Source organism: Chiloscyllium punctatum, chromosome 3 (genome assembly GCF_047496795.1).
Source record: "Chiloscyllium punctatum isolate Juve2018m chromosome 3, sChiPun1.3, whole genome shotgun sequence".
Classification (NCBI taxonomy): domain Eukaryota; kingdom Metazoa; phylum Chordata; class Chondrichthyes; order Orectolobiformes; family Hemiscylliidae; genus Chiloscyllium; species Chiloscyllium punctatum.
The window spans coordinates 119,199,666-119,218,688 of record NC_092741.1 but is presented as its reverse complement, the minus strand read 5'-3'; the positions used below and the strand labels follow the sequence as shown (position 1 = coordinate 119,218,688).

The window sequence follows — 19,023 nt, the reverse complement described above, 5'->3', positions numbered from 1 at the left end:
TTCCCTACTCACATTTTGTGACTTCTGTGCTCAACACCCAGATCCCTCTATACCACAGTATTCTGCAGTATCACGTCAGTTAACTAATATTTTGCTATTTTGTTTTGCTGGCCAAAGTGGACAACTTTACATTTTCCCACATTAAATTGGATCTGTCAAATTCTTGGCTGCTTCCTTAAACCATCTATATCCCTTTGCAGGCTTTCTGAGATTGTCATAGTTGAGATGGTTTTCTTACTCGGCTCTGCAATCTGGTTTCCATCCTGTAATTGCCTTCTTGCTCTGTTTTCATTGGGGGCATGGACTAGGATGAGCCTGTTGCTTCCAGATAGAGGTGCAAGGTAGCAATAGAGGTGGGCAGATGGCAAAACCAGAGTATTAGAAAACTTGTCTTTGTTTATTAGGTCAAATTCTAATCATGGTTATTAAGCCCTCTTGCTCTCATCTGCCTACCTCCCCCCTCATTATCTCCCATGCTCATTCCAAGCCTGCACCATAATACTAATGCATCCTTTATTGCAATTGTCCAATATCCATTGTGCTCAAAACTCAAGCCATCTGACCATATTGGCAGGCCTTTGTAATGCTCATGGAATTAAAAAAGGACAAACATTCTGCATTCCCTTTAATCGACAAAATTTGACATAAATGGGGATAGTGGCAGGAATCCCAGAAATTGGGCCTGTTTCTCATTTTATTTAGGACCTCTGCCTCCATGTCAACGCAAAGATGCAAAACAAATCTGAATTTTGATCTTCCTCACAATTTTCCTTCCTGCCTGTTTTTGTGTCATCAGCAAATTTAGCTACAATGCCTACGTAGATCAGTTCATGTAAAACATTACCATAGATCATAAGTAGTTGAGACCCCAGCACTTGTAGAAAACTTTATTTCCTGTATTTGTTTCTTAGTTTGTTTTCATGCTTTAATTTCTCCTCTTCAGTACTGTGTCATTATAAATTACCAGGTTTAAAATAGCCCGCTCACTGTTTGATTCTGAGATAAAATGTTCTAAGAAGCTGTCCTGAATTCACTTCATCCTAACATTGTAGCTACTGTGAGGGACCTATAAAGTACTCTCATCAGTGACTTATTCCTTTTGTTATTTCTCATCATCTAAACTGAATAATCCTGAGCCATTTTGCATGACTGTTATGATCATCCTTTATTAACAGAGATTTTCCTTTTTCTTTCTTTCTATCCTTCCAACATGTCGATTTGCCGACAATATTTACTTCCTGGCCTTGGCTACTACTTTCTTTCCAACTGTGTTGCTGTATCACCTCAAAAGCATATATTTCTATTTGTGCTTTTAGTTCAACCATCTTATTGCACATGCTGCTTGAGCTTATACTATTTTTATAGCTGTGACCTTTTTGCTGGGGCTGTCATATTTGTAAGCTATGTCCTTTCCTGTTATTTTTTGGCTCCGAGAGTAGTTCCAAGATTACTTTTATACTAACTTTCTTAGTCCTGCCTGAGTAGTTTGTACCCATGTGGACCATGACAAATGGATCCCTTTCCTCAAGTTCTCATTCCTCTCCACCTGAGGATAGGTCTTTAACTTTGACACTAGGTAAGGAACACAGCCTTTGAACCTCACTTTTCAACTTCAGAGAGCAGTATATATTTCCCTAACCATCCCCTATCTCTCTTTGCTCCTTCTCCAAAAAAGGATTCACCCAATCCAACACAATGCCCATCATTTCAGTGGTCCTCAGCTCTACAATGCTGTGGTCATTTTGTTTATCCTCCCTGCAGTGCCTCTTCCCATCCAGACGAGCTGCAAGAACATCATACTAAGGCAAAGGTTCCTCCATTGCTGCCTTCACTTTCTCCAAACTTGCCTCACTTATGAGTCACTCCCATTTCTTCCACACCACAGATCAAATCTGAAGTACAGAGTCCAAGTGGTCTGTCTATCTTGTGGAACATAGCACTGAGGTAACTTCTCCCCTCTTTATGATTGTTTTTTAAATTCACCCATGAGCTGATAGGCTGCAGACATTGAACAGCACAGGACTTACCAGAATACTTGATTTTAAGACACAATCATATCTCTTAGGTTTGGAAGAAGTTTGGAGATGGTCAATGGTCAGGGACTGCAGCTGAGAATGTAACTTTTTAAAAATAATTTGCATATGAAAGAAGTGAAACTAACATGGACACTGTAACAGATGAGAGACTTAACAAACAATCAAGGTATTTTTCAATGTATAATTTCAGTTACATCACACTGTGGACTTTTGCTATAAATTCTGTGCATTACAATTGTGTCCTTCATAACCACCTGATGAAGGAGCGGTGCTCCGAAAGCTAGTGCTTCCAATTCAACCTGTTGGACTATAACCTGGTATTATGTGATTTTTAACCTAGTACACCCCGTACCAACACCGGCATCTCCAAATCAAGCAGAAAATAGCACTTGCTGCTTTTCTACCACTATCTTGGTCCACTTTATCCAATTTGTGACTAAATAAAATGCTAGTAATGCGGCAGCTTATTCACATGAACCCACCCAGAAGCAGGAAGTGTGTATCTGCCTCCTCATTCTCAACGGTTAATAAATAGTAGTATTCTCGTCTCAGAGTTAAAAAGTCATGGCTTCAAGGCTCACCTGTGAATTCAAGCAGCCAGCACTTAAGAAATAATATACTGTTTTACAGAAGTTGATAAACTCCCTAAGAACAATGTAAAAGATTCCATGGAAGTAACTAAGGAAGAGCATTGGAATTCTTCGTAGTGTCCTGCCCAGCATTTGTCCGTCTGTCAGAATGACCAGTTGGCCCCACATACAGACTGAACTGTTATGTATTTCATTGTTGTTTGTGCAATTTGCTGTTTGCAAATAGTGGTTTTTAAATGGTGTGTATAGATTCATTGTCTCCTTCATAGCTGTTGTGTTTATATACATCATAATATACTCTTGAAGCGTAGTCACTATTAATTCCTCTGTGCTACAAAATTCTTTGCTTCGATTCTTCTGTGGCTCTGCATATGGCTGACTTTCTGTTGAAGATCTTGTGCCTTGGCTCATTATTGATAGCTCTGGGAAAACATATTGCATTCAGAGCAGGAAAGTACGGAGTTTGATCACAGTTTGAGTCATTCCTCCCTGAAAAATTAAACCAGCTAACTATTTATAAACTCGGAACCAGATTATCTGTCAAGAATGAATGATTATTCATCTGAAAATGAAGCAGTTTAATGTGTTTTTTTTTCCTGTTAAGCTGCTAATGTCACATGGGCTCCCAGGAAAGAAGAAACGCATTACAATTTCTGCAATGCCTGGGAGCAGGTCACCCACCAGCGAGTTGAAAAGAAAATAGGCCTGCACATTTTGCTGCATTTAACCAAGCTGTTTTATCTTCCCAGACGCGAAAGAAGTATCCATCAGAAATTCCAGTACAGACTCCAGACTCCAGAAAAGACAGCAGCAAAGTGAAAACTGAAGACTGTGAAGAAAGCAAAGGAAATCAAATCAATAGTGTGAAAGAATTTTCCAGATGTAAAACTGAAGAGTTAAAAACAGAAAAATTGGAAAATAATGGAAAACAGGGGTGAGTATTTGATCATTTAAAATTATAACCTCACATCTAACTGCTTGTCCTTGTTAAGTTTCACTAAATATAACATGATCATTTGATATAAATCTGATGTTTTTAAATCATGGGATGACACGTCAGCTGAATTTGTTAAAGGAGCCCATTTTGATTGGCCTGGAACAGGAATGTAACATTCAAAACATTCTTCCGCAGCTTGTAACAGTGAAATAGGATGCAAAATTGTCGTCACCATCAATGTAAGCTTTACTTCTAAGTTACAACCTTTTAGAAAGGCCTTTGTAATTGGCATAATGGACCTTGCTTCTGTCAGGCATTAATATTCCTGCCAGTTGGAAGGCAGTAAGCAAGTGGACAGACTTCAATAAGAATTTTGTGTGTTTGCTGTCAGAAATGAGGGAAGTAGAGAGAGATATGAGGGGGATAGAGACACATGGTGAGGAGAGACAGGGCGGTAGATGTATGCGCAGATATATGTATGTGTCTATATATAATTACATACATAGATCTCTCCATCGAATATATCCATGCGATAGTGAGATATGGATAGAGAGATTGAGAGTGACACGGTGAAAACTGATACAGATGAAGATGGGGCTGATCATAGAAATCGCAGTTGTTAACCTGTTGTTGAACCAAGCGCTAACTGTTGATTCTGCTGCAAAATGAGCAGTTAGAAAAACCAATCAAATCAGCTGATCACTGACTAATGAAGAAGGCAATTCCATTGTCCTTTTTTTTTGCCAATTAGGATGTATTATGGCAGTAATACAAATTGAAAAGATCGTGACTGGGATCTTGAAATTTGAACTAAGAACTGTACGAATAAGCATAATGGTGAAGTAGTCAACTCTGTCCAGTAACACCCACATAGGCATAATTTAAGTTTGGGATTAGAAAAGCTGCTGGAGACAGCAATATCGGATAGTAAGTAAATCAGCACAGGTAACTACTAAAATCAGAGACTGGAATCTCAGCACAGGAATAGCTAATAATACAGTGAGGTTGGGTATAAGAGGTGATGATGATTTGGTGTTTTCTTGCCTTGAAAGGTTTGAGAGGCACTTGACAGAAAACTTGCCATGATGTTTGTCCTGACTTTATTGAATGGATTGTGAATTAAACCAAATGTGAGGACTGATTTGCTCAAATTTATTTTAGCTTTAGATAGTATTGTTACTTCCTATCCTTCAGTCAATTAAAGTACAAACAAGACTTGGTTCTAATTATACGGGTGATTACTTTAATCAGAAACTCATTTTAAACTCCCTGTAGAATGCATGTTGCAGTGTAGAGCCATTTGTGTTTCTGTTGTACAGGAGACACCTTCGAGCACGTTACAGGGCAGGTAAACGAAAGGAAGAAAAAGAGGGAGAAGTAGAGAATAGCGCAAATGATAGGCTCTACCAAAGGGCAGAAAATTTATTTTCCTCTCTTACTTTTTGTATAATCTATTTTTCTAATCAACCTGTTCAGATGTCATGCATCTCTGGAGCAGGTGGGACTTGAACCTAGGCCTCCCTGTTTAGAGAGGCTCCACTGTACCACCAGAAGGGCCCTAAATATGGAACACTTGGTGAATTTGCATGTCATCCATGCTATCCTACTCTTTGTCATTCCAATTTTAGTATTGCTCAAGCTTTTCATCAGGAGTTGCTTTAATGGAATAATACCTGCACTCAAATTTTGAGTGTTGTGTTGTAAAGGACGCCATGTTACTTGTGAAATTTTCCTAGTTTCTTGGATCTGTAAGTTTTGGAGTTTGCCAGCCCAATAGAATGAGCTTGGAGGTATGGAGGAGAATGCACTGCCTGTCACCCTGACATTTTTACCAGCTATGGGAGATGTGAAGGTTGCTGTCCCACCCAGAATTCAATTGTCACTCAAGGGGCCCCATCTTTGTGCCACTGGCATTGTGCCAGCCGCAGGTGGGTCCTCCACCAGGTGTAGAGACTGCTTGGAGAACCATGGCAGCTCCCTGTAGTTTGGGGTGGTTTGCCTGAACAGGTACTGTGGCCCACAGGCTACGATGACTGCCCAACCAGCAACACTCTGTTGTTTTCCCTTACTAACCTGCACTCTCACTACTCACCAGAACGTGCCTGATTGCCCTGGTGACCCCCAAATCCACCATCTTGCCGTAAGGGTGGCGTCCAGCTCTCAGCTGGGTGCAGTCCCAGTAGTTGTCACCAATCCTGAAGGTGCTGTCAATAGTAACAGGCTGCCAGCCCTCTGATTGAGAACTCCTGAGGATGGGATCCTCCTTTTTTTTTTGAAAAGGGATGGAAGGCCCAAGGACAGCTCAAAATTTGTTGGATGGGCCTAAAATACAGCTGAAAATCTTTCATATGGCCTTTGATTTCTGAATCATCATCATCGGCATCGTCAAAGTTCAACTTGTTGTGTTTAATGCCGCATTTATCTGCATATCCATTAAATTATTGATTCTGTCTGATATGAGTGCTCTGATTTTAAGCTGTGATTGTCAGTGTGCCATCAGTGCTATAATAATTCTTTTCCAAACCTTCAAGACTGCAAACTATATCGACAGGGCAAACCAATAACTCAAAATAAAAGTGAATTTTGGATTGAGTTGCCTGATGTTAGAGGTTATGATAGATGTGCTCACAGAGTCTAGATTAGAGTGGTGCTGGAAAAGCACAGCAGGTCAGGCTTTATCAGAGGATCTAGACTCTGGTTTCCAGCATCTGCAGTCCTTGTTTTTACCTTGATGTGCTCACAGGTTTGATGGGGCAAGAGCTAGTGTTCAGGACCTTTCCTCACCCTGTTCTGTGTCTACTTCGTGTCTCTGATCCATTCATCTCAGCAACTCAAGGAAAATAAATTTCAAGTTTTTGCCAATCCTTTTTAGACTTTCTGGTGATTATGATATTGAATATTTTTGAAATTTCCAAATCTTGCAACAAATAATTCATGAAGTATAATCATTATATGCTCACTTTCTCAGAGACAGGGGATTTTCTGGCTCTCCCATTTGTCTGTATCCTAGAGCGATATGACTTGGGCCTCAGCTGATTGCACCAGTGCAAACCTAGCTAGATAGAAGTTAAAAACATTACATGAAAGCACTTTTTAAATTGTATTTTTAAACTATTGCAACATTTTAAGGATTAAAATTATACACAATTAGTTATTAATCGTTTGCTCTCTGGATCCAGTTTGAGCATAAGTTCTAATGTTTGCATCATACTAATCAGGGCAAGTATTAAGGGTGTCTGAGTTTTGGCAGAGAACCAGGTATGACAATATGATGCACCCGTAAATAACTGTGATGAACTTTATTGTAAATATAAAGTATAACAAAAGGCAATTGTCAACTTGTTTTGTAAAACACACAAATGTTTTTCATTTATCTGGGGTTAGAGACGAAAGCAGTAAAGAGGATGAGGAAGATGAAGAGGATGAGGAAAATGAAGAGGAGGAAGATGATGATGAAGAGAGGGAAGAGGAGGAGGAGGAGGAGGAGGAGGAAGAATTTGAGTGCTATCCAGCAGGAATGAAAGTTCAAGTGAGATATGGTCGAGGAAGAAACCAGAAGTTGTATGAAGCGAGCATTAAAGATTGTGATGTAGAGGGTGGAATGGTCCTGTACCTGGTGCATTACTGTGGCTGGAATGTGAGGTGAGTTAAAAGTTAGAAATCACATATCTCCCTTTGAGCTGTTCAAGGGGAATGCCATGCAGAATAAGTTATTGCATTGTATGGCCTCCTGTTTTACTGTCGCTTCTCCAGTAAGTTATGTTGTCCTTCTAGATGGTTGCCTTGAAATTTGTTGAATGTGATTGGCAACTTGCCTCCCTCCCTCTTTCTCTCCCCTGCTCATTCCCTCCCTCACCATTCCACCTCTTTCTCCTCCCCCCCCCCCCCGCCCACACACACACACACACTGCCCACCCCATCTTTGCCTCCTGCTCACCCATCCCAGTTGGTGTAAATCTTAACTTAATTTATACTTTTAAACTTTTTTAAGTAAAAGAGAAGCTTCCATGCTAGTAGCCTCATTGAGTATTTTACTACATGTGCCAAAAAATGGCCATTTGTATTAGCCATAACACTTTAATTCTGAACGAAAAGCTTTAGAGACATTTAAAAAGACTCTTCATGGTAATGACATTGAGTGGGCAGTTTCAGCTATCTAGGTCCCTTGGGTCCACTGGGTGTAGATAGCTGAAAGTATGGCTATGAATGGTGGTGCAATGAAAGCTGGACTATGCAAAATGGCAGAATTAGAAGAATGCAGAGGTCATATTCTGTGTGACTCTACATACTAGTAAACTGAAGCACAAATGGGAATGGAACGAAGGAGAGTCAAACTCTGGGCATGCTTTCATGGGCACACTAACCACTTGTTACATTTAGCTTGGATTCTTAGTGCTAATGTAGCTATCATTTGGATCTATTTTGGAACTTGTGGTAATCAATGATAGACTTCCTGTTAGAGCATTTTTTTTGTCAACCTTGGAGGTCTAAATATGTTAGCACATTGCATTGGAACTGTCTATGTATAATTTTCTCCATTCGTTGTAACATGGATCATTCCAGTGTTTTATAAGTACCAGTGTGTTTTCATGTGGAAAGATTTAAAAAGGAGCTGAGGGGCAACTTTTTCACGCAGAGGATGGTGCTTATATGGAATGAGCTACCAGAGGAAGTAGTGGAGGCTGGTGCAATTACCATATTAAGAGGCATCTGGATGGGTATATTAATGGGAGGGGTTTGAAGAGATGTGGGCCAAATGCGGGCAAATGGGACTAGATTAATTTAGAATATCTGGTCTGCATGGCCGAGTTGGACTGAAGGGTCTGTTTCCATGCTGTACTTTCTATGACTACATCAATTTCCATGGACAGCAGTTACAGGCCGTAGTTACAATTGGGCACCAGTTTGTTAACATAGTGCGTTACAGATAAAGCTTGTAAAGTATTTTTCAACAATGTAAATGACCATCCTTCCTTCATGAAACAAACTGCTTCGAATGATAGAGTCCGTTCATTTTGTTACTCTGATTCTATTTTGCAAACTAAAAATAGATCAGTGGATCTAAACCATGTTGTGTACACAATGTTCCCTTGTTTCTTGAACAAAAATTTGATATGAGATCAGAAAAGATATTATAAATGATGACTAAAAACTTGGCCATAGATGTAGGTTAAGAAGGATCTTAAAGGAGGACAGAGAGCAATAGAGATGGAAAAAGAGGAAATTCCACTGCCCAAACGGCTGAATGTACAACTGCCAATAATGAAACGATGAAGGCCAGGGATATGTAAGAGGCCAAAACTAGAGGATGATGAAGATTTCAATGCATTGTAGGATTGAAAAGAGGTTACAGAGAGAAGGAGGGGTGAGGCCGTGGAAAAATTTGAAAATGAGGATGAGAATTTTAAAATCAAGGTACTGCATACTAAGGTTGGTGAGCACAGCCCTCGGTGCAAATTGGGATATGGGCAGCAGAGTTTTAATCAGTTTAAATTTGCAGACCATGCGAGATGCAAGGGCAGCCTCCAGCAATATTTGGAGATACCTGAGCTATGCTAAGATTTGGCTGTAAAGATGTACCATGGAAGACAGTAGGTGTAAAACAATGTTATTTCCCCCCGACAAATATCGGTGCAGATTTTGCTCGGTTACTGATCTGAAATGGGACATTTGGAGACTATTGAGAGAAAGATCAGAACAGTTGCATCTCAGACTGATGCGCTATTAGAAATTAACCTAACAACAGATTTCAGGCTGTTCCTTATAGCAAAGGCAAACACTAAGGTGAATCATCTTGTGAAAGATAATTGGAGAGGGCTGGGTGAAAGAAATCCAGTTATCCTGGTTAAATGTTAAAATCTTCAAAGTTATTTCAAAATGTAATAGATTTTCTTAAATATTCCCAACTTTCCTGAGTGTTTGTAATAGTCAATGGAATAGACTGTTTATATGAAGAGATGGTGGGGAATGCTTTGATAATAAGTTGAATCTGCTACTTGTACAGATTCTGGTACACTGTTTTACAAGCGGACAACAAAGCAATGCTTTAATGACGCCATCAAGTATATTTAAATTATACAGATGTTATAAAGGGAAATAAAACTCCATAAAAGCCATTTTGCACCAGCATTCCATTTACTATCTGAGCCATTCACTAATGACATGATTGTTTTTCATTCCAGTTAAACTGCTGAACAAAAGATTGGTCCATTGTTAACAGCTGTAATAATACTTTCCAAAGTTTCACTTGCAATATCTGGCTTGAACAGACCATTTAACGGAAACTGCATTTTGAAAATGTTGTGCTTGTTTTTATGTTGAATTGTTTAGTATAAGTGCCCTGTTGTAAATGAACTTTGTTTCATCAGCAGCATTTCAATGTTTGTTCTAACCTGCTGCACATTTGAAATGCATCATCTAGTCATTTTCAATTAAGCACAAGTCTCCTGCCTTCCAAAGTGCAATTAGTTAATTTTGTAAAGCAGTGATGGTGCTATGAGTTAAATACACCGAACTTCATTTCCAACAAGGAGCATTTAATGAAGATGTGATGACTACAGTCTGAATGTTCAAGCACAGCTGTTTGGAGGTTCTGAATGTACTCCTCATGTTTGCTTGTAATCTGCGCTGTCTTTCTAACATTACTGGAGCTTGTACTTTGTTTTTGTCTGTCAGGTACGATGAATGGATTAAAGCAGAAAAAATAGTGCGACCTGCAGACAAAAATGTCCCAAAAATTAAACACAGAAAGAAAATAAAGGTAAGCACAGTGGCATGTGGCCATCCTTAGCCAGACGGCTAAGGTTACCATGAAATGCTCCCCATCTCAACCTCTCCCAATGCCTGAGACATGGTGACCCTCGGATTAAATCCAGCAATTGTCTCTTTAATGAGATAGCAGCCCTCTGGTCTGTTGGGAATATGGTGACGTTACCTGTCGCTGAGAAAATAATATACTAATTAAACAGTGCAAGTACTTTGCAAGGAACAAATACAGCAATAGATTTTTTGGATACAAAGGGAATTGAGGGCTGTGGTGAAAATGGAGATGAGAGACAAAATCAAACAGAATCATATTAAATGGCTTACTACTTATATTTCCTACCTTCATAAAGAGACAAACTATAATCGCAAAGGCTCTTGTGTCTTATAAAGAATTTTTACATCAGAATCTCAATTCTGTGGGATTGTAGCAAAACTGATGCCCTGAATTTTAAAACAATATAGAATCTACAATTTGGAAACATACCACTCAGCCTAACTTGTCTATGTTTGAGTCTATTCTCTACATGAGCAGTTGTTCTAAACCTACTTGCCTTTTTGGTCCACATTCCTTTATTCCTCTTCCATTCAACCTGACATGGTTTGCGCTTCAATCATTAAATATGATACTGCAATCCACAACTTCCCACACTCGGTATACAAAAAGGAAAGTTCTACTCTTTGTCCTTAGAAAGAGTCCTTATTCCTTGAGCCCCCCAGTATCCTCAGTATGTAGGAACAGTTGATCCCTTCGTAGTTTTTAACACGTTTTTGAGTAATCTTTTAACTTCCTCTGTTCTGAGCAAAAAGTATCAATTTTTCATCATTTAAGTGTTTGCACGTAGCCCAACATGGTAAACTGTGTCTGTTACCTATGACCTCTATGCTAGCTCAACATCTTTCATATTGTGTGAAGTCCAAAGTAAAATTGATAGATAAATGAATTACTCGTCTTGATTTTCACTTGAACTCCCCAGGAGATGGCAGACTTTTGGGACTTGCTGAAGTGACCACTTTTGGTATATGAATCTTGATTGGGAGACATTTAATCATACACACAAAAGAACAGTACAGAACCTTGTCTACAACTCAGTTAATATGCAACATGAACATTTTCCAGCATGGCTCACTGGATAAATAGAAGTAACTTGGCTTTATACAGATCCCTTCAAAACATCAGGACACTCCAAAGCACATTACAGCCATTAAAGTCCTTTTGAAATCACTGTTACAATGCAACAGCCTTAATTTGCACACAGCAAGACCCCACAACCAGCAGTGTGAACGGATAACCTGTTTTAAGTGATCATGATCAGTGTTAACCCAGGATATTGGAGCGAACTCCCCTGCTCCTGTCCAAAATAGTAATGGATCTTTTACATTGACCTAAAGACAGAACTGGGGCGCTATATAACATCTCACCCAAAAGGCTAATATAGAAACAGAGCACCGTAGAAAATAGGAGAAATTGTTAGCCATTCGGCCCTTTGAGTGTGCTTCACCATTCACTATGATCATACCATCTCAATACCCTGTTCCTGCTTTCTCCCCATACCCTTTGATCCATTTAGCTCCAAGGGCTATTATCTAACCCCATCTCGAAAACGTTCAATGTTTTGACTCACTGTTTTCTGTGGCAGAGAATTCCACAGGCTCACCACTCTCTCTGGGTGAAGAAATGTCTCCTCATCTCAGTTCTAAATGGCCTACCCTGAATCAAAGAACAAAGAATAGGCCCCCAGGAACAGGCCCTTCAGCCAACCAAGCCTGTGCCTACACACGATATCTTTCTAAACTAAAAACCTTCTGCCTCTACATGGTCCATATCCCTCCATTCCATGCCTTTTCATGTATCTGTCAAGATGCCTCTAAACTATTGCTATTGTATCTGCTGCTATCATCCCTGGCAGTGCATTTTCAGGCACTTCCACTTTCTGTGTAAAAAGACTTGCCACTCACAAATCCTTTAAACTTTCTTCCTTCTACCTTTAAACCTTTGTCCCCCTCATCATTAACGTTTCTACCCTGGGAGAAAAACTCTTGACTATCCATGCCTCTCATAAACTTTTGTCAAATCGTTCCTCAGTCTCTGATGTTCAAGTGAAAACAAACCAAATTTGTCCAATCTCTCCTCAAGCTAATAACCTCCAGACCAGGCAACATCTTGGTAAACCTTTTCTGTGCCCTGTCCAAAGCCTCCATGATCTTCTGGTTGTGTGGCAACCAGAACTATACATAATGTTCCAAACTATGGCCTAACTAACGTTCTATATAACTGCAACCTACTTGCCAATTTTTATAAATTATACCCTGACTGATGAAAGCAAGCATGCCATGTGCCTTCTTGACTACCATATCACTTACATTGTCACTTTCAGGGAACTATGGACCTGTATGCTTCTATCCCCCTATGTTAATGCATCTAAGGGTTCTGCCATTTACTGTATACTTTCCTCCCTGCATGAGACCTTACAAAATGCATTACCTCACACTTAAATTCCTCACAGATTAAATTCCACCTGCCATTTCTCCACCCAAGACCCTAACCTATCTATATTCTGTTGTATCCTCTGGTAATCCTGTTCACTGTTTATAGCTCCCCCAATCTTTGTGTCATTTGCACTAAGATCAGACCACCTACATCCTCCTCCATATTGTTTTTATGCACCCCAAATCGCAGATCTTCAGTCAGAAAGATAACCTACTCTCTCTCTTCTGTGACCAAGCCAGTTCTATATCCATCTTACCAGCTCACCATGAATCCCATCTAACATCACCACTGTATGAGCCTGCCATGAGGGTCCTAACACTAACTTCTGGTTCTGGACCACATGACCATGGGTGACACGCTTCCTGCATTTACGAGTTTTGTTTGAATTTTATAGATTTCTTTGAGATCCCCCTCTGTTTTTTAAACCGATCCAGTCTCGCTTCATACGTCAGTCGTGCCTTCCCAGGAATTAGTCTAGTGAATGGAGGGAGTGCAGCAAAGATATACCAGACCCAGTAAGGTCGGGTGTGACAGGGTGTAATTTCTACCTGCACCTCCCTGTTCTGTATCTCTCAGAACTACATAATATAGAGACCCATTTTGCCCTCAACATTTGTTTCTATAATTTGAACTATATTCTTGCTCACATTGGAGACTGGGGAGACAAGAAAAACTTTGCAGTGTCACATTTTTAAAAAATTGCACGTGTTTTTCTCACTTGCTTGGAATGCTCCTCTTTGCTAATGTTGAAAATAATGGAGTTAGGCATAGAACCTACTTGACTGAGTTGGTAGTTGAAGGTAGGAGTGGTGTGATCAACCCTCCAGGAATACAAATATTCAACCAGAGTTGGTAACCCTAATTGAAATGAAAAGGCTAATTTATCTCTGGTATGAAGAATGTAGGTATTTAAATTGTTTACAGTCGTCGTTAGATAAACTGGAAATTCAGAAGAAAGAGCTTTTCCCAGAGAGCAATGAGTGTGGAACTCACTTTAATTGACTATTATGTGTGTAGTTTAAGGAAAAATTGGGTGAACAAATGAGGAAGGAGAGACGAGAAGTTTATGCTAATTGAATTTGATAAGGAAGGCTGGGAGTAGGCTCAATGTGGGCAGCTTGGACTGGGCACAAGCACTCCTTTCAGTGCCAGGTGCTCTATCTAACATTTGGAAGTTGTAATCTGAGTATGTGAATCAAATTTTCAAAATCAAATATCTCTTGAATAAATGTATCCATTACCCTGATTGCCATTGAGACATCTATGGTAATGTATCGCTTTTCTGATTATTTTACTGGGTCTAACAAATTTATCAAGGCTGCCTTGTCCACAATTAGTGAATCATTTTCTAATTGGGAACGATCCACTGTGGACAGAAGCGAGAAGAATATTGACATGAAATGTTGTTGCGGGTTTTCTTATATTTTTGTGTCACTTCGATCCTTGCCACCCTCCCTAAATATGCTGACTTGAACATCATTATTTCGGAGATGGAGAAATGAATGAAAAATATGGTGCACAGTGCTATATGGCATAACCCAATGTATAGGTTTGCTGTGGTTTACTTTTTATGCTCACAGGTTATAGACTTTTTTAAATGTTCATAAAGCTTCCTTCATCCTTCTATTATTCCATATCTAATTCTTCATTCAAATTTTTCATTCCATTTTCAGTATAAAAAGCCAAACATGATTTTTCATGCAAGCCTTAATTATCCAATTAAGTATTTTTCTTGTTTTCTGCTTCAGTGGCATTTCAAGCTGTTGTTGATTATAACCTGATCGAGCTGCATAATGCAGAGACTTTGCTGTGAATTTTAATTTATGACTATCATAATGGAAAATCCACTGAAACCACAATTCTATGCAGGAAATATCCAAGGTGTATGTGTTCTTTTCTTGTCACTTTCACTTGTAGTCCTGATTGTGCACCAGAAATAGGTTTGCAGACAAAATCACCCACAAGCTATTTGGAGGAAAGAATGTGATCATCAGATGAATCATCTTGTATTTGGTGTAGTGTGCTTCAGGCTTTCGTGTAGTCAGTAGCCTCCTGGATTATGCTGTCACTTTTATATTGATCCAAAGATGTAGGTATGCACCAATATAATAATGTCATTATTGGTTATATCTGTTAATGTAATGCAGACTATTGTCTTGGTTTATTGGTCCTGTGAATTTATATGACTACTATTTTGAGCATATCTCAAATATATAAATCATGGATAAGAACAGAAGTGGGTCAACCACCCCTTGAGAGTGTTCCACCATTAATGACTAATCTGTCCTTGAACTCCATTTACCTGCTTTTGATTCATTTAACCACTTATTGAACAAAAATCCATTATCTGAAGTTTTTGTAGGAAAGAGGTTACCAGGTTTCCGGAATGCTTTGTGTGAAAAAAGTGTCCATGATGTCACTCCAAAATACCTAGCTTTAATTTTAAGGTTATGCTGTTTGTTCTCAATTTCCCCTGTCAGACAAAACAGTTTCTTTCTATCTATCATAAAGGATTGTCTAATCATCATAAATTCTTCCATCACCCTTTTAAAATTTCTGCTCAGAATACACACCTGAGCCTACAAGCCTAGTCTTAGTAACGTGTCCAGATAATTCTACTCATTTACTCCCAGTATAATTTTAGTGAACCTAATACTCCACTTCTACAGTCCTACTGTAACTTTTATCTGAAGGTAGCACTCTCCTTACAAAATATACAGTTTTTCATAAGCTCGATCCTTGTTAAAGATTAATCTACAAAATAAATGGCATTTGCCAAAAGAAAAATACGTGATATCTGCATTTCAGGGCAAAGTGGATAAAGAAAAGGAAAGTAGTGATAAAAAAGATAAAGATGATAAATCTCCCAGCAAGTCTGCAAGAGTCCATCGGCTTTCAAAGTCTCCAGCTCACCCAGTATCTTCAGACATTTCACCAGTATTAATTGGAGTTGGAACAAGAGGCTGTGAGCAAGACAATTCGACAGAAGGCCATTCCATTCTCAATGGAGTACAAGGTATTCACTTCCTTTCAAGTCAAGCTATAAGTAGTGAAGTGATTTACACTTCATGTGTGTATGGAATTATAAATTACTGCCTGGAAGTTGCACATTCACTTTTCATATGTTCATATTCATTAAATACTTTTATTTTGGACGTGACAGATGTCATTGGCAGAGAACGTTAAGCTATAGATGCTGCTGTTAGCTACTGAGAAAAGCACAACTAAATAAAAGCATCCTCATTAATTCTACAGTTACTGTTATTAATAAGCTATCCTGAATTGGTTCCAAGACTGCAATCTTACTCTAATAAATTGTGGACTTGTCAGGCTTGTCTTCCATGTAATTTTTGTAATTCATTCATAGCCTGAGAGTGTCACCGTTTTAGAAAGGCCAGCATTTATTGCTCGTCCACAGTTGTTCATGGGAAGGTGGTGGTGTGCTGACTTTTTGAACTGTTGCAAATCCACATAATTTAGAAACACCCACTAGTTATTCCTGGATTCTGAGCTGGTTACAATGGCAGATCAGTATCCTGCTGCTACCTGCAGTATTATATGCACTTACAACCCCGGGTCTGTTCCTGCAGGCTCCTTATATTGTGCCCTCTCTTTTAATTTGTCTGTCCTTGTTCTTCCTGCCAAATACATCACTTTGTATGGCTTTGCAATAAATTTAATCTGCCACATGTTTATATGTTTTACCAATGTATATACACTTAAAGTCTTCCACTTTCTTCCTGAACATTTGGTGTTGTCAGCAAATTTTGAAATACACCCAGTTTTCATTTGTATTGAATCTTTATGATTTCAAATATGCCAAAAGTGGTTTATAGCCATTAAAGTACTTTTGAAGGGTAGGCAATGTTGTTACTCTAGAAATGATGACTGCCAATTTGCATACAGCAAGATCCCACAAACTGAAATGAGATGAGTCATCAGATGAAGTGTATTTTCAGAAGGTTGTTCAGGGGATAAATGTTAGCCAGGTCACTCTTATTTGGAGAACACCCCAACCCTTATTTAAAATAGTATCATAGAATCTTTTAGGAGGACAGATGGGAATTCTAATAGTGATGTGCTTCTTCAATACTGTACGTGTGAAGTATGGGCTCGAGTCTCTTTTGGTGGGATTTGAAAATCTGTGACCGTTTCAGGCATACCTTCTGCCTGCTGAACCACAGCTGATTACATGTGAAACTGGCCCAGAAGTGAGAAATGTCATTGCCCATCACCAAGAACTAGGTGAAAATGAGTTTATCTACTTGAAAAGGTGAAAGGTTGGGGGTAAACCATCTTCCCTTCATACCACAGTCAGCAACAGCTGTTCAGATGTGGTCAGATCTGTTCAGATATCATCATGTGGTGCTTTTTTTGGATTGGCCAGGTGCTGTGCTGTATTTATTTCTCTCGCCCATGTCTGTGTAGCTTTTGGACCCGAGGCTTTATGAAAATTGAGACTCAAAGGATACTTGATTAGATCAAATGCCTGTTGAGCTAGTGATTATTGGAATACTGCTTTAGCTTCATGTCTTTTCAGTCATGTTGATTTGTCTGTCTTTTATATTCTCAGGTTCCGGATGCTCTGAGGAGAGTGATGATGATGATGATGATGATGATGATGATGATGGCACAGGATGTGAAGCCACCTGGAGAAAAGATCTGCACCAGGACACAACAATGCAGGAAAGGAAGGAGCAAGCCTTTCAGGACCAGAGGAACCTTCCTGCTGCTGGAATGCCTCTAGCTAGTGTCAAGTTGGGAAGTATTTCAGACCCCCTAGAATGGGTAAGAAGGGGGAAATGTTCTGAAGATGAGGAGGAGGAAACTGTGAGATTGAAACCCACAGGTCAGAAAGAACCAAAAGAGAGGAGGGCAACGTCACATATGAAGCGTTCCCGGAGGAAATGGGTTGGAGCTGAAGACTGGACACACAAGGGGTCGCCTAACTGCAAGGGTGAGAGGTCAAAAGGCAAAGAATCACTCCTCAACATCACTAGCAGCAGCAGCAGCTCCGATGAGGATGTTGAAAGAATTGAAATGAAAAACTCCCCCACCAGAAAACACAATGGATTACAGGAAAAGAGGAAACCTCTGCACACCACTTCGTTTTCCAGTTTCTCAGAAATGCCTGAGAAAAGGATCAAGCTTTTAAATAGTTCCGAATTAAGGGTCCAGAATGCAAAAGTGAAGGACCGGAAAGACGTATGGTCAAGTATCCAGATCCAGTGGCCAAAAAAGGTTCTAAAGGAGCTCTTCTCTGATTCTGATACTGAGACCACGTCGAGCCCACCTGTGGCACCAGAAGAGGCAAAGGCTGATGGACCAGCCAAGACTGCCAAAGAGGAGGAGAGGCTGCCAGCCATGGAAGTCGAAACTGCACCATCACTTATCTCCCCTATCAGACCCAGCGAGGAGAAACCAGCTGAAAAGTTGGATAAGAAGGGAGAAATGCCCAGCAGTGGTAGTAACTCTGTGCTCAATACGCCACCCACCACCCCTGAGTCTCCAGTCTCAGTTACAGTGACAGAGGCCACCAGGCCACAGCCAAACACTGTGCTCGCTCAAACCTTGGCTCCAAGCCAGGAGGAAGTCCAGAGCATTAAGAGTGAAACTGACAGCACCAATGAGGTGGATAGTGTGACAGGGGAGCTGCAAGAGGGGCAGTCTGAAGGCAATGTTTCCCCAACAGGGTTTGATGCCAGCATTAGCTCCAGCAGCAGCAATCAACCCGAGCCAGAACATAAGGAAAAAGGTAAGCAATCACATGGAAACTAATCTCAGATGTTGCAAAGAGTTTGCTCGAAATCTTTAGCTGTGTTTTATGTTAGTATATGTCAATATTAATGGGAGCACACATCTCCCAAAGTTTGCAATTAACACAGTCTGTTGTAAGTTCCTGCCTTTCATTGTTCTGAGAGAGTCTTGTTGATGTAATTAGTATGGGTGCACAAAGTTTGTGGGAATGACATGTTGAATTGTGATTAGTAAGATAATGCCGGTAATGGAATGGCATGGTGACTGAAGGTAAGAAGACTTGCTGTCGAAGGATTGCTGATTCTACCGTTCTTCTGCACGTATTTTTTTAATCACTGAACTTAAACAAGTTAGTGAGAATGGAGGTTTGGATTCCATTTGTGTTTATAGTGAAGTGAAATGAGACTTACTTCTTCAAACGTCTGACTGACATTTGCACTAACGTCAGTC

At 39.8% G+C, this 19,023-nt stretch overlaps 1 protein-coding gene across 3 annotated transcripts in view; it reads left to right on the top strand.

Moving 5' to 3' along the window:
- Positions 1-19,023, top strand: part of arid4b (AT-rich interaction domain 4B) — a 176,414-nt gene that overhangs the window by 136,895 nt on the left and 20,496 nt on the right. For 2 of the 3 annotated variants that reach the window (XM_072559297.1, XM_072559288.1), the window contains 5 exons: positions 3,376-3,560; positions 6,948-7,205; positions 10,239-10,323; positions 15,625-15,832; positions 17,390-18,571. In XM_072559297.1, coding sequence (XP_072415398.1) covers positions 3,376-3,560; positions 6,948-7,205; positions 10,239-10,323; positions 15,625-15,832; positions 17,390-18,571 — 1,918 coding nt within the window. The remainder of the gene's footprint in view (positions 1-3,375; positions 3,561-6,947; positions 7,206-10,238; positions 10,324-15,624; positions 15,833-17,389; positions 18,572-19,023) is intronic. The other variant, XM_072559304.1, reaches the window with a different exon arrangement.